The following is a 14,181-nucleotide window of genomic DNA, read 5'->3' as shown; positions in this document are numbered from 1 at the left end:
CGAGAGCTCCTCCGTTTATTTCTTTTTCACCGCTCTCTCGCTCATTCTACTCTCGCGAGATTTCTTTCAGGTAGACGCGCTCTCTCGCCCATCCACTCTCGCGAGATTAGAATAGAATAGAATAGAAAGCTTTATCGTCATTGTATTAAATACAACGAGATTCACAGTTGCCACTTCTGGTCATGTGCTTTAAAACAAATACTTGACAAGACTAAACGAGGCAGATAAAACACATAACAGGTAAAACACACACAGTTATATAATGCAAATAAAACAGGTAGAGTAGATGTAATAAATAAATATAAACATAGGTATAACACTAGAGGAATAAAATAGGTAAAATAGATGTAAGGTAATTGTACTTGTAAAATAGGTAGGGTGGATGTTATCAATAAAATGTAAACAAAGGTAGTTGCACTTGAGGTATATATTGCACAGTCAAATGTATTTCACAGTTAGTGAATTAATATTGCGCAGATTTATTGTTTGTTCAGTGTCCGTATGGCCCCGGGAAAGAAACTGTTCGCGAATCTGGAGGTGCAGGCTTTCATTGACCTGTAGCGCCTGCCAGAGGACAGCAGGTCAAACAGGTGATGAGCTGGGTGGGAGGAGTCCGTGAGAATAGTTCTGGACCTACTGAGGGCAGCGGGAGATTCTTGCTGCTTCCCGGTGTTACACCGAAATCTGTGAGCGCAGAGAAGCATTTCTGACGGCTGTTGTCAGAAAATGTGACAGAATACGTGACAGAAAACACACAAAATCTAGAAAACATACATGTATTTTAATATTTTTACTTTAAAGATGAATTCACACACACACACACACACACAAAAGAAAAGCACAAGATAGCTACAGTGGGGGTCACATTTTCAGAAATGGTGACCTCATGTTGCTGGCTCCTCTGCGGTCACAGATTTTGTTGTAACACCAGCAAATGCAACACAGTGATTGGACACAGGAGTCTCCCTTATAGAGTTCATTAGATGAACTCACTCCATCAATGATAAAGACACATTACACTCAAAATTAAAGAGTTAATTTCTCTCTGTTACACTGATCCTATACTCACACTCTCAAAGGGCTGCACCACAATCACCACTATCAGACCTCAGTGAGAACAATGAAAAAGTCCCACAAAAAACCTCCTTAGTAGAGAAAAAATTAAGAAATATTGGCAAGGGCATAAAGACATAATCTCTTCCAACATGCTCATAATTCACTATTTATGTACACTGCAATTAGTCACTCACCCCAGGCCAAAAACGTATACCAAAAACATGCAAGCAGTCCAGCAAAATGACCAAGTTCAGGTATGTTTTGGGTCTGTTCTTTTAAATGTTTTTTTTTCCATAGGGCTTGATCTTAAGAGGTGTGTTATGTGTTTAAGTTTATATACATGTCCTTACTGTACATGTGGACACACTGGAGTTTGTGTGTTATTATTTGGAGTACACGTCTGTCATGTTCCCTTAATGACAGGGAAGATGTTGGTAAAAATGATTCTGATTTCATGTTCCATACACAGCACAGACATGTCATTTGGTTGCTTGTTAAATTAACAGAAATGACCCCAAACTCTGCACTTCCTCAACCTGTTTGCTTTTCATTTTTAAGCCTGTAATTGTGATTTTTTTTTAGGGGGTCATAAATGTATATTAATGCACACGAGCTGAATGAAAAAAAAAAATCTGTCTCTCACGTGCAGCCTCTCAGTTGTTGACTTTCTATTTCCAGCTCTAAGCAGACAAATATACACAGTCAGTGGAAACCATGACGGCGGGGATGCATATATACAGCTGTGGAGGATGGTCAGATTCCCTCTGGTCATCAGGTTGACCACAGGTGGTTTCCATGTTAAACACCACTGTCTGATCAGTGAATATATGTATATCCCTGAGTGTCCTCCACTTTATAGCTATTGCTGTCTACAATGTCTCTAGGAAATGGCTCAGACATGCCGCCCTGAAAAAGAGCACTGCTTGCTCTTTTGCTTTTTGAAACCAGTTATTTACACAATGTATTTTCTTTTTTTCTAATTAGGGAAAGTGTCTGGCCCATGAATCAAATCCTTGTGCAGAGTTTGTCTAGAGGACACAGTGTAATCTAGGAAAATATCGGGTTGGAAGTAGACATTTATCCAGTTTGAAATGAATGTGATTCTCTGTGAGTGCAGGGATGCACACATTTGCATAAACAGACAACAGATTGCTGTATTTGGTGTCTTTACGATGAGGAAAAGCCAGTACAGCTTGTGTGCATCAGATCACCGTGGAGGTTACAGGCAAACTGGGGATCTGCAAGGTCTCTCTGACAAACGTTACACTTCTGCTCCTTGTCCAGTCTGAACTTTGTTTTTGAGGCCTGCATCTGCAGAGAGAAAGAGAGAGATTCAGAATAACAACAACAATACACTCAATGTTCATGGAGCGAAAAAAAATGTTAACTATGTCGTTAAACTCACCCAAATGACTTTGTGCCGCATGAGCTCTGCCTGGCCCAAAGCCTTTTGCACCCTCGCCATCCGCCTCTGGTGGAAGGTCTCTCTGAGGGAGCCGACTAAGAACTGGGAGACCAGTTGAACAGACCAGGAATCAGGAAGGAGCTGGATGATATTCTCTGCTGCAAACACCAGAGGGTTGTTGTTGAGCAGATCCACGGCAGCGCTGGTGAGATCTTCGGAGCTCAGGTAGATTTGGAGCAAGGTGAGCAACAGGGTCTGCCTGAACTGAGGGTCCCGGCCCTGGGCGGCCCTGCTGCAGTAGGCCTCTGCAGCTTGGAGGTCTCCCTCCTGGTGAACCAGCACTTGCAGAGCCTGAGAGTGTTCACCGGTCCTACCGAGGAGAATGGCTTTCTCTACGTGCAGGGTTGCTGACTTGACTCTCTCTGCGATGAGAATATAATTTAGTAACAACTCAGTCATGATTTATTTTCCTCATAAGGCATCCACACACCATATACAGTGGAGGCGTCATAGAATTTGGATTCCCATAGCAGCTGCTGCAGCTTCACTCTGGTCTTCCTCAAATCTGCTTCCTCTTCCTCTCGCAGCGTCTCAGTAACATATGCCAGGGCCAGACGGTTGTGATGTCTCTCCTCCTGGGGGCAGATTACACCAATCATGTCTCGGTGTATTTAATAAAGGAGTCAGGGATATTAGATTAGGTAGCTGCTGCTGTACCCACCTCGCTGTTTAGATCATGGATTAAGAACTCAAGATACAAAAGCAACGCCAGTGGGTACTTCTCCAAGAGGGCGAGGACTGTTTGTGTCTCAAAACGATCATCTGGTGAACGCTTGTTGAAAATCCGCACTCCTATCTTTTTCAAATAAAGAAAAAATGTTATTCATTACCAATAATTGTCTTATAAGCAAAGCAATTTAGGTGGCATTTTGCTGTGTTTATATCCCCAACACATAGTTGTTTTGTGCAACTCTGCCCTCTGCAGTTAAGTCGAGAGCATGAAAAAGGAAAAAAAAAAGCACCTCTTGGTTTCTTTGAAGAGTCCAGTCTGCAAATTTCCACACAGCATCTCTGTCTTGCAGCTGACTGAGAGTCCACACAATGTGTTCGTATACATCTGAGCAAGAGGGGTCTTTGTGGAGGCCATCTGCAATTTTCACCCAAGTCTGGAAGAATAAAACTACTTTTATACATCAAAGTTTTATATAAAATGTGTGGCGTTTTTGGGGAAATGATACCTGGATTGCATCAATTTGATTTCCATGGCTTTGATAGAGGGAACCTAATGCAAAAAATCTGTAAATAAGATGAGATAAAACAGGAAATTTGTCATTCAACAAAAAATCACAACCATATTTTCTAGTTACAAATCACCTATTCAACAAATACTCACCTGTTGTACTGCTCTAAAACAGGAACACAATGGTCCAGCCTGCACACATTGGGAGATGTAACAAGCTGCTGCAGATTTTCACTCTCTCCCAGTTCTACGTACAGCCTCAGGAGGGCGCAGTCCACCTCCTTACTGCACTTCAGGCCTTGCTCCATCTCCCTGACTACTCTGAGGAAGTCTCCCAGGAAGGCCAGGTAATGATGAAACTTGTTCCTGTTGTCTTGGCAGAGCACCTGGAGATCCCTGCCCCTGTTTACTTGATCAAACTGGGATTTAAAGTCCTCGCTGAGGCACGATTGCGTGTCAGGAAAGAGGCGGATGATTTCTCTGGGGTCCAGCTCACCGGTACTGTTCAAGTGGGTAATGAGTATTGATTCGTGTTAGACTTAAGGGTGTAATTCAGCAGAAAAGACACACAAAATTCACATATTGCACAGTTTGCTGTGGTTTCTTTAGTGTCGTGAAAGGGGTTTTACTCTCACATGAATAGATCTCTGGCCTCAGAAAAACCCTCCTGGTAAAAATGAACAAATCCAGCCAGGCAAGTGATGGCCTTCTGCAGCTCCTGCCAGTAAACAAAAAAACCCTCTTAAAAGCAGGCACGTAATGCTGAACATATTTAAAGCACCAAGTGAGGCAGAAGACTGTGTGACTGTCCTTAAATCTCATGGGCACACTTTAAGATATTCAAAAAAACACAAAACCAGACAAATAATAAGGTCTGACTCATCAGTGTGTCACCTCTAACCTGTAACCTGAGATATGGCACAGATTACACTAAATCTCAGACACCAGCTGCTGTCCTCAGTTGCATTCATCCAACTGGAATACACCTACAATAGCAGCTTGCGACAATATACTCAGTCTGCCCGTTGACAGCCTGGTTCAATCTGTTCTACACTGATGAAATATTAAAGTCAAACACTTTGATGCAGTGCCAGCTGTGGTTGTAATGCATGCAAAACATCTTCACATCAGTGGTGTGTGCGAATCTATAAAATGGTTAAATTAAAGCAGCAATGAACGTTGCCTTGTAAAGTCAGACAATACAGGGAAAAGGGAAGTTGAGAAAAAAGGGTTTGACGTTTGTAGGCTTCTTTGTTAAAATGTGTGACAGCTATGTCAGTTGTAAAACCTTAATTGTATACTTTTTTAAGATGAGTATACCCCGAAAGAAAAAAAAATGTGGCGACTTGTACTAAAGGAATATAAACTCAGTTAACCTAAACCAAGTCCAATTGCTGCTGATTTAACCCTTCCTCAGATACCCTAACCTGGATGACTGAGAACCTTCACAAACATACTAAGCTCAGTTAGTTAGCTTTTAGGAAGAATTTATCCATGCTACTTATTATGATTTAACTGCTGAACAAATTTAAAACTGAACTGTCCATCCAGGCAGAAATATCTCAACAACTACTGGATGGACTGCCATGAACTTTGGTGCAGAAATTCATGTTCCCTAGAGGATGAGCCCAAGTGACTCTGGTGACCCTCTGACTTTTTGTTCTTGCGCCACCAGCAGGTCAAAGTTTTCACTTATCCCGTGAAGTATTTCAACATCTCGGACATGGATAGGCACAAACGTTAGAACAGACAGACCATCATGGTTCCCATATCATTTATGACTTTGGTGATCCTGTGCCTTTTTGTCTTTAGCGCCACTATGAGGTCGACATTTGTGGTTTTGAGTGATATATTTCAACTATTGCGTAGATTGCTATGAAATTTGGTTCAGACATTCACATCCCTCAGGATGAATTGTAATCACTTTGGTGATCCCTGACGTTTCATCCAACGCAATCATTAGGTCAAAAAATCTCTTTGTCTAATACTGTGGTTTATGAGCTGTAGCCTACATTTACATCAGCCTCAGTGGTAATTTGTTTTTAGTGCTAATTAGCCTATTTTAGCATTATAACACGCTAAACCAAGCAACGCAATCTCATCCCAACTCGTCACATACTGACGCTTTGTCAGACCCCTCGGCGTCACTTTTCGGTCGCAGTAAATTAAAATCACTAGTTAGGTTTAGAAAAAACAACATGTTTGAGCTTAAAACAACTATGTTTTTACGTGAAAATGACACAAATGAACAGCTGATTGTAACGTGAAAGTGAAACTTAACGCATGGGACACAAACTGAAAGGCTTGTGTTTGTTGGACCCATCCACCCCCCTTCCCGCCTGTCCGGTGTGTCTCTTTTTGCTCTTTAAACTACGTCACCACAACTCTTTCTCTGAGAGTCTAATGTTGACGTGAATGGGTTTACATTGTAGTTAATGAAAAGCCTTGTGCGTCTCATTCTGACACTCAAGGGTGCATTGTGCGTCGGTATCGAACGTCGACGGCTGTGACAAATGTTGGTATTTGACTGAGAACGGGCTGAACTAAGATGGAGTAAATGGAAAACATTGTACCTGTTTTGACATCAGCATCAGTTAGCATTGTCCGGCCCAGTCGCACAGCAGTTTGTGAAATAGCCACGAAATTTAATGTATTGATTCGTGTATATAGACATGAATTTCACTCTTTTTTTTCTCGTGATGGTCAGCACGAAATCAGTTCGTATGTAATCCAAGTAATTGTGAACCGGCAAGTATAAAGTGCGGTGAATGCCACATAGGAAGGAGGTCGGAGTGGATGGATGGGTCAAAAATCACAGGATTTTCACCCATGAGACTGGTGTTTGTGTTCCGTGTGAAACCTGAAGTCAAAGTTGATTTATTTGTCACATAACTTCCGTAATAAAGTTACGGCACTTCCGGTGTTATTTTAATCCAAACCGTGATCTTTTCCTAAACCTAACTAAGTAGTTTTATTTTGAAAAGACTGGAACGGAAATAAAAACGCACGAAAAATACGTTGTTGAAAGTCGGGAAATTTGTGTCTATGTACACGAATCAAATAGATTCAATTTTGTGAATCACGAACTGCTGTGAGACTATGTTGCATTGTCACTGTGAGCATGATAGCATTCTGACATGAGCATTTACCTCAAAGCACGCTAAGCAAGTTTTTTTTTTTTTAAATATACATATTTCTGTGGCATAATAATTTCATATGGTGAAACAGCTGTTAAAAAATGGCAGATTTTGGTCTTAGCTCAATTTTGTATTCTGCGTTTGTAGGGCATTACAGTTGGGCGGGTTGGAAAGAAGAGAGGAGGAATACTATAAATGCATCTGTCTCATTTGGTTATCCTCAAAAATTGTGTTTTTGTAACCCTTGAGAAGTAGAACGTATTTGTCAGAAACCTAGATTTCAAAGCGGGGATGTGTTTGCGTCCTGCTCTGTGTCTATAAATTAAATTTCACCTTGTATGAGTCAAGTGGACGCTGGGCTTGGACTCCATCCAGCAGCAACAAGGCCTCTTCGACCCTCTCATGCCGTACAAGCGCCTGGATCTGCTCTTCGAGTGGCACCAGACGCAGGCTGAAAATGTCTCTCTCTGTGAACACCAACACACCATCTGGGGGAAGATTTGTTTTGGGTTTTCAGAAACACTCGGTGAGTAGGAACAGTAGGTGTAAGGATGATTGACTGAATCAGTGCAAACTGAGACGACATCTTTTGAAAACAAAAAAACAGTTTGACAGCCTCTTCGGTCTGCAGTCTGCCAGGATTAGGTGATGGACTGATGTTGCCCGGTTTTTACCTGATGTGGAGAGCAGACCCTTCGCTCCGCTGAGACTCGCAGTCTGTTTGCGCTGCTGATCTACCATGCTGTAGACAGACAGCACTTGGGGCTGCAGGGTTAAGATGTAAGGGAAACATACTCCGGCTGCCAGCACCTCCTGAGGCCACTGCAGGGGAGGGCGCTGGCATATCCCTGTCTTCATCACAAACATGCCTGAGGGATGAGGATGGAGTAATGATATCTTGGCAAAACAAATATCCCCTGGCTATATGGATATATGGGGGAGTGATATGAGATGATTAATTGTAAAGGAAGCATGTCACATGTGCTCGACAGCCTGTAGAACAACATGTACCATAAACTGGCAGCTCTTACCCAAAGATTCAGGCCCGTTCAGGAGGAACTCCCCTCGTCCCACTGAGGTAACAATGACACGCTGCCGGCTGTGATTGTGAGGAAAGAGCTCGTCACAGCTCCCAGTCTGAATATCACAGAGGAGATACCTGTCACTGGTGGCTATACACACACTATCACCATGTACCGCCAACGCCACAGGGTCCTGGAGCAGAGGCACTTCCTTTACAACGTCCCACCTGTCCACGCCCACCACGTGGATCCGGATCACCTTCCTGCGGCTGGAGGAAGTCACTATCTCCACACATGTATCCTGCTGCTGGGCTGAGTCGCACACCTCAAGCAAAGACACGTGCTGGATCTTCTTCAGCGCGGGAACGGGCTCTAAGGAGAACATGTTGAGGGCAGTAACGCTCCGGTCCCACAGGACCAGCAGATAGTTGAAAAGTGGGACTACCCTCAGTTGGGTTACGTGGTTGCCTGAGCCTAGTTTTCTCACCCTTCCTTCTCTGAGTTTGCTCTGGCCTGGACTCAGGTCTCCCTCTGTGCTACTGGGAAAGATGAGATGCTGAACTGTTGCATCCTTGGTCCCTATATACACGTTTCGGTCGTAGCACTCAAGGCACTGGATGCCGGATTTGTCCTTTTCTTTTGGGGCTGATTGCTTTTCATAGACATGCGTTTGTGTAAATGCTCTAAAAGCCATTGCAGATATTTAAAAAAGGTAAAATACAAAATGTATCGGCCTAAATTAAAGCTATAAATCTTCTGTGAAATACCAAATAAGAAGCCCCTACCTCTCTGCTCTTCTCTCTGATTCCTCCACAAGTTAATGAAGCGTAAAGTAGTTTCACCATGTGACTGTATCCTGACAGGAAACCTGTGTCAGCGTTTTTACGCTGCTCATCCTGCCATGTAAGGACTCTTACACAACTCATCCAACGGTCTCGCCAAGAAAACCAACTTTTACAAGTGTGTAAACAATACGTATGGGGAGGAAGACAGATATTTTGAGGTGCCCACAGTTACGGTCGCTTGTATTCTTGGCTTTGGTTAGTGGATAATGGACAAGTAGAAGAGCAAGTTACCTTCTGATCAAAGCATATATGGTCGCTCTCTCAATGTCTCTTGTTTACAGCGTGAATGAGCTGGGTGCGATGAGGTCAAGAAGCACTGGAAGCACACCAGATGTTTGTTTTACGGCAATGATTGTCGAAATGGTGACTCTTGTAAAAAGATGTGGATTTCAAACCTACCATCACATCTATATTTGTTTGCACTGAACGTCCCTAAAAGTCTGCCCTAAAGTCACGTACGCAGACTCCTCCTCTATACGGCATCGTCGGAGCAGAATAAGACAATTAGGATGAGCATGGAGGAGGAGCATGATATACTGTACATAGAAAGGTCTTTATTATTGGAACAACCTTTTAGTATTTCACATGAGAGAAGCATAAATCATGCATATTTTTTTGTTTTCCCAGCATGAATACATTTATGAAGGAAATCGTAATCATGTAGCCTATACTAAGCATACAGAAATATATGAGTAATGGAAGTCAGACCTGTATTAAAGGGAAATATGTTTTGGTGCTGCAACTAACTATTGTTTTCTTCATTCATTTTATTTTTGATTTCATTTTGTCCATAAGAAAATAGTAAAAAAAAAATAAGCCCAAAGTGAAATCTTGAAAATGTTCTTTTTTTATCCGTCCAACAGTCCAAAATCCAAACACATTCAGTTTACGGTCATATAAGAGAAAAAAAGTATAAAATCCTAACTCCCAAGAAACTGGAACAAACAAATGTCAATCGATTGATCCATTAATTGACCATCTCTAATATTTTTGCAACATAATTTTATCCTTGTCAAAAATTGAAAGGTTTCAAGAAACAAAGAAAACATTAACAATGGAACAATGGCGCCCTAATTTTAAAGATACATGTTTATCTTTATGGAAACATCACACTTTTCGTGTGAGTGGGCATTGTGAGAGAACTAATGGTCTAATTTATAACACCAAAATAAGAAAATATCAAGCATTTGATATTCAGAATTTGTGTACCGGGCATGCGAAGAAGAAATATTCATGGATACACAATATCTGTATCAGAACAAGGAGCTCTCGTTGTCAGTGGGACAAACCCCGTGACCCCTTCATGGAAAGGTCACTTCTCCCTGCCACAGTCGGTGCACATGATGTTGTCGCGCTGGGTGAGGAAGCCGCGTCCCACCAGCGACACGGAGCACTGGATGCAGGTGAAACACTCGCTGTGCCACTGGCGCTCCTCAAAAGAGATGTACTTGGCCCCAGCCAGACCTGTGCACATCAAACAAATATCAATGTATTTCCATAATACATTAAGGTTAATGCAAAATCCTCACCTTGTTAATCTGACAGGTCCTATGCAAATGCAAATAAAGGCTTTGAATATGTGCGTGTGTCAATGAGTGAATGAAAACACGAGCACAGTCAGTGACTCACTTGTGATGGGCTTGGTGCAGCCCACACACTTCTTTGCATACAGGTTGCTGAAGCATTCAAGGCAGTAGGGGTAGTTCTCCCTGGAGGTGAAGCGCTGACCCGACAGCTGCTTTCTGCAGCTGATGCATAGGAAACACTCACGGTGCCAGGGTTTGTCCTGGTAGGTCACTCCACCTGTTGTGATGGACTAGAGGTGACACAAAAAAACACAAAAGATAAGAGTGAAAGACACATTCGTCTTACTACGCATCCTTTTGTTATGTGAGTAATTTTAAAACACCAGAGTCAGGGGGATTTTCTGCAGCAGTCAAGCACTCAGCTGTAACTCTACCTTCTTACAAGCGCAGCACTGGTAGGCAAACTGCTTCTCGAAGCAGGGCACACAGAAGTAGCCAGTGTCTTTTGGGATGAAGGACTTGGTTCCTATTGGCTGCTGGCAGCGGTGGCACAGGAAGCAGGTCTCATGCCAGCTGTTCCCCTTGTATTCCATTTTGCGGGATCCTGGCACAGGGGACGAGAGCAGCTTAGTCAGCATATGGTACCTCTATGACGGAAACACACCGTGGCTCAAAATAGTGCTGCTTTATCTGTAGGGAGAACTCGATGCAATCTTATTAATCTTGGAAATTGCATCGGTCTAGTGTTTTAAGTGTTTATATTTTGATATTAATTAGTTTTGGGGGTCTTTTCTGCACATATAATATTTTCATACAAACCTTTAAGCCAACATGGATGAAAGGACCTTAAAGTGCTCAGAAAATTTCAACATCTACAACTCTGACAACTCCATCTACTGAGGAAGATTGTGTTCTGTGATCGAAAGCTCCAGAAGAGCTACTAAATGGACTCTGTGATGGGATTTTTTTTGTCAACTACTTTTTCCAAAGTCAAGAATGAACTTTCAATCTCAGCTCTTATTTTCTTATTTTCTAAAACATATTAAGGCATGGTCACACAAGTGCGAATGCAGACGAGTGACCATCGCCTGCCGAGGCAATATTCGACTGAAAGTTCACCAAAGTTGAACTCCACGCAAATTCAACGACGGCTGAACAACAAACCAAATGTATTGGATTAACAATATGGATCTCTTCCAAACCCAAATCCACTTACAGTACATCCCAACTTTAAATAATGTCCAAATGCCATATAAATAGACTGAGAATAGCAACAAAAACCCATGCCGTCTAATCAGAGGTTTAACCAACCAATCAGCTCACAGTCTAGTCCAGAAGTCTTAGCTTTAGAGGTGCTGGAAGGTGGATTTTGTTACTTTTGGACAGAGCCAAGCTAGCTGTTTCCTCCTATTTTCAGTCTTTCTGCTAAGCTAAGCTAACTGCTGTTGGCTGTAGCTTCATATTTACCGTACAAATATGAGTTTTATATCTTTAATTAGGAAGACGAACAGTAGAAGTGAAGCAACACAAGTAAGAAAATTAAGCTTATAGGGCCTCATGGTCGATGGAAAATCTTGCACGGCAGCTGGATTCTCGCATTATCACCAGATCACGTGAGAATCGCAAGATCACATATCACAAGAAAATCCATCTTGTCAGGCTTCAAGTAATGCCTTCAAGCCAGTGGCCGGACCAATCAGCGTCCTATGAGGAGCTACTGGCAGATACGGGCGTAGTTTACGTTCGTTCTAAACAACAATGGCGGCTCCTAAAGAGGTTAGCGTAGCTGCAATAGCATCAGTTATATCAGAACTGAAGAGTATTTCTTCATTGAAAGAAGAGCAAAGAACGGCACTGAAGGCTTTTCTTGACGACAAAAATATTTTGCTCTTCTCCCGACTGGCTTCGGTAAGACTTTGATTGACAGATGGTTCAACCAATCAGGTTAAAGGCTAAACAGTTTCCAATGACGGCTTCTCACATGGTTCTGTGTGAACAAACCATCTGGCGTGCCAGGTTAACTAAATGGACCACGCGGAGAAAAGTCAACCCGTTTTCTAGGTCGAACTTTCAATCTCATTAATGGATTTATGTTTTTTTTTTAAGGTTATCATTACATTTATTGTGTTTAATATAAACGTGACAATGTATCGTTATATGAGTTTTGGGGGTTATCGATTTATCACAATCATCATTATCATCATCATCCCAACATACCTGGCATGACGGTTTTCTTGCAGGTGGTGCACTTGGAGGAGTAGTCGTGGGCGTAGCATTCAGTGCAGAGCAACACATCCTCCTTGGCAGCAAAGGCCTTTTCCACCAGAGAGCGGTCGCACTTTGCACACTTGAAACACTGCTCGTGCCAGTGGCGATCCTTGTAGGACAGGTCCTGTTGATATTTATCACATTATTTATTGCACTTTTATATTCTGTAAATTAGGATAATTATTGAGAATTTGCATGTGAGAATAACACTAGTAATGAGTTGGTGTTTTTAAAGGTCAAAATGTGATCAAAATACATAAAAATAGCATACAGTCTTATTTTAGACATTACTGACATCCAACAATGGTGCCTCCTTACCTTACAGTTGCAGCCAATTGCCACAGAGCAACCCTCACAGCTGTTAGCGAACAGGTTCTCATAGCACTTAGTGCAGTACTGCGTGTCCTCTTTCATTATGTACTTCTTCCCCAGCAGGGAGTCCTTGCAGTAATGGCAGTCGAAACGCTCGCTGGACATTGTTGTTTGGTTTTCTTAGCTGCAGGTCAAAGAGAGCAGGAGGAGGAAAAAAATTGGACAATAGAGAAGAATAGGAAAGATGGAAAGTGCCCTGTAATAGTCCAAGCAATCTCTTCCCCCTCTCATCAAGCAAGTAAAGAGGCCAAGGAATTTTTCCTCCTTCTTTCAAACGAATCTGAAAAAAGCAGTGTTGTATTAAAGAAGTCTCTGTACCTCAGTTGATATGGGGAGATATTGGTGAGGCTGGAGCTGGGGGCTGCAGAGAGCAAACGGTCCAGGCACAGGGATGAAGAGGGGTGAGGCAGGATTAGAGGTATCCACTGGGGGGGATCTTCTATAAATACTGGCCCTCTTATTAGCGGTAATCTCTGGGGAGAATGGACATGCTCCACTGCATCATTCTGCACCTTTTAAGGGAGCTGACGGTGCACAGATTGCTAAGCGTTTGAACTGATTCAATCATTGCTTTATCCAGGAATATGTAAAAGTAATGCAGTTTTAGGACTAGAAGATAGATTAGTGTTGTTGAAACATGATCAACATGAATGTCAGTGCCCAAATGTTTGATAAATTTCACATAAATACACAACATATTTTCTTTCCACAGACTAATATCAGTTTGGATATTGGTGCCACAGCAGAGCTATTTGGCCATTTGGATACTGTGATGTGTCGTGTCAGTGCCTGCTACACACTCAAGCAGTTGCAGATGGCTTATGAGAGGTAGGCGCCAGGAGCTTTGTGGTTGCCAGGTACTGAACTATATATTGCCAGGACCTCTCAGAAGCTATTGAGAGAGCATTGGCAGCACTTCAAGGGGGAAGCTGCATGCGGGCCGTTGGATGTCCAATCCATCCACGGCAAAATAAAGGAGGAGAAGCAGAAATCACAGTTTGATGGTGACTAACTTGTCGATAGCGATACTCTTGTAACTTCATTAAAAACACATATTTAGTGGGTTGCTCTGGTACAAAAGATAATGCACATAATAAAAATCAATGGGTTAAAACGCACTAACACATTGGGTCAACATTAAAAAGTACCAATTGATTGTTTTCACCCAGAGATTATTTTTATGGTTATTTGGACATGACAAGCTCAAGCTTTGGCTTAAAATTCTCACAAATGTATTGTTAGTTGTACAAAACAATTTTCCTATGACATCTGAAACTGCAAAGGAATTAGTGATAAATAGTGACATGTAA

General features: G+C 42.2%; 2 protein-coding genes across 2 annotated transcripts; both read right to left on the bottom strand.

Moving 5' to 3' along the window:
* Nucleotides 1-851: 851 nt before the first annotated feature.
* Nucleotides 852-8,914, bottom strand: LOC141783281 (transforming growth factor-beta receptor-associated protein 1). Its single transcript, XM_074660482.1, has 11 exons — nucleotides 7,870-8,914; nucleotides 7,513-7,707; nucleotides 7,172-7,326; nucleotides 4,337-4,419; nucleotides 3,855-4,202; nucleotides 3,700-3,757; nucleotides 3,484-3,627; nucleotides 3,183-3,317; nucleotides 2,952-3,096; nucleotides 2,462-2,883; nucleotides 852-2,367 (listed from the first exon to the last, which is right to left on the bottom strand). Exons 1-11 carry the CDS (start codon nucleotides 8,552-8,554, stop codon nucleotides 2,224-2,226), a joined length of 2,514 nt encoding a protein of 837 aa, XP_074516583.1. The 5' UTR covers nucleotides 8,555-8,914; the 3' UTR covers nucleotides 852-2,223.
* An 818-nt stretch (nucleotides 8,915-9,732) lies between these two features.
* Nucleotides 9,733-13,833, bottom strand: fhl5 (four and a half LIM domains 5). Its single transcript, XM_074660486.1, has 6 exons — nucleotides 13,190-13,833; nucleotides 12,818-12,995; nucleotides 12,449-12,623; nucleotides 10,666-10,835; nucleotides 10,335-10,521; nucleotides 9,733-10,169 (listed from the first exon to the last, which is right to left on the bottom strand). Exons 2-6 carry the CDS (start codon nucleotides 12,974-12,976, stop codon nucleotides 10,018-10,020), a joined length of 843 nt encoding a protein of 280 aa, XP_074516587.1. The 5' UTR covers nucleotides 12,977-12,995; nucleotides 13,190-13,833; the 3' UTR covers nucleotides 9,733-10,017.
* Between the last annotated feature and the right edge of the window lie 348 nt (nucleotides 13,834-14,181).

The sequence above is a fragment of the Sebastes fasciatus genome, chromosome 15 (genome assembly GCF_043250625.1).
Source record: "Sebastes fasciatus isolate fSebFas1 chromosome 15, fSebFas1.pri, whole genome shotgun sequence".
NCBI classification, from domain to species: Eukaryota; Metazoa; Chordata; class Actinopteri; order Perciformes; family Sebastidae; genus Sebastes; species Sebastes fasciatus.
The sequence above is the reverse complement of the archived record's forward strand: the minus strand, read 5'-3'. Positions and strand labels throughout refer to the sequence as shown.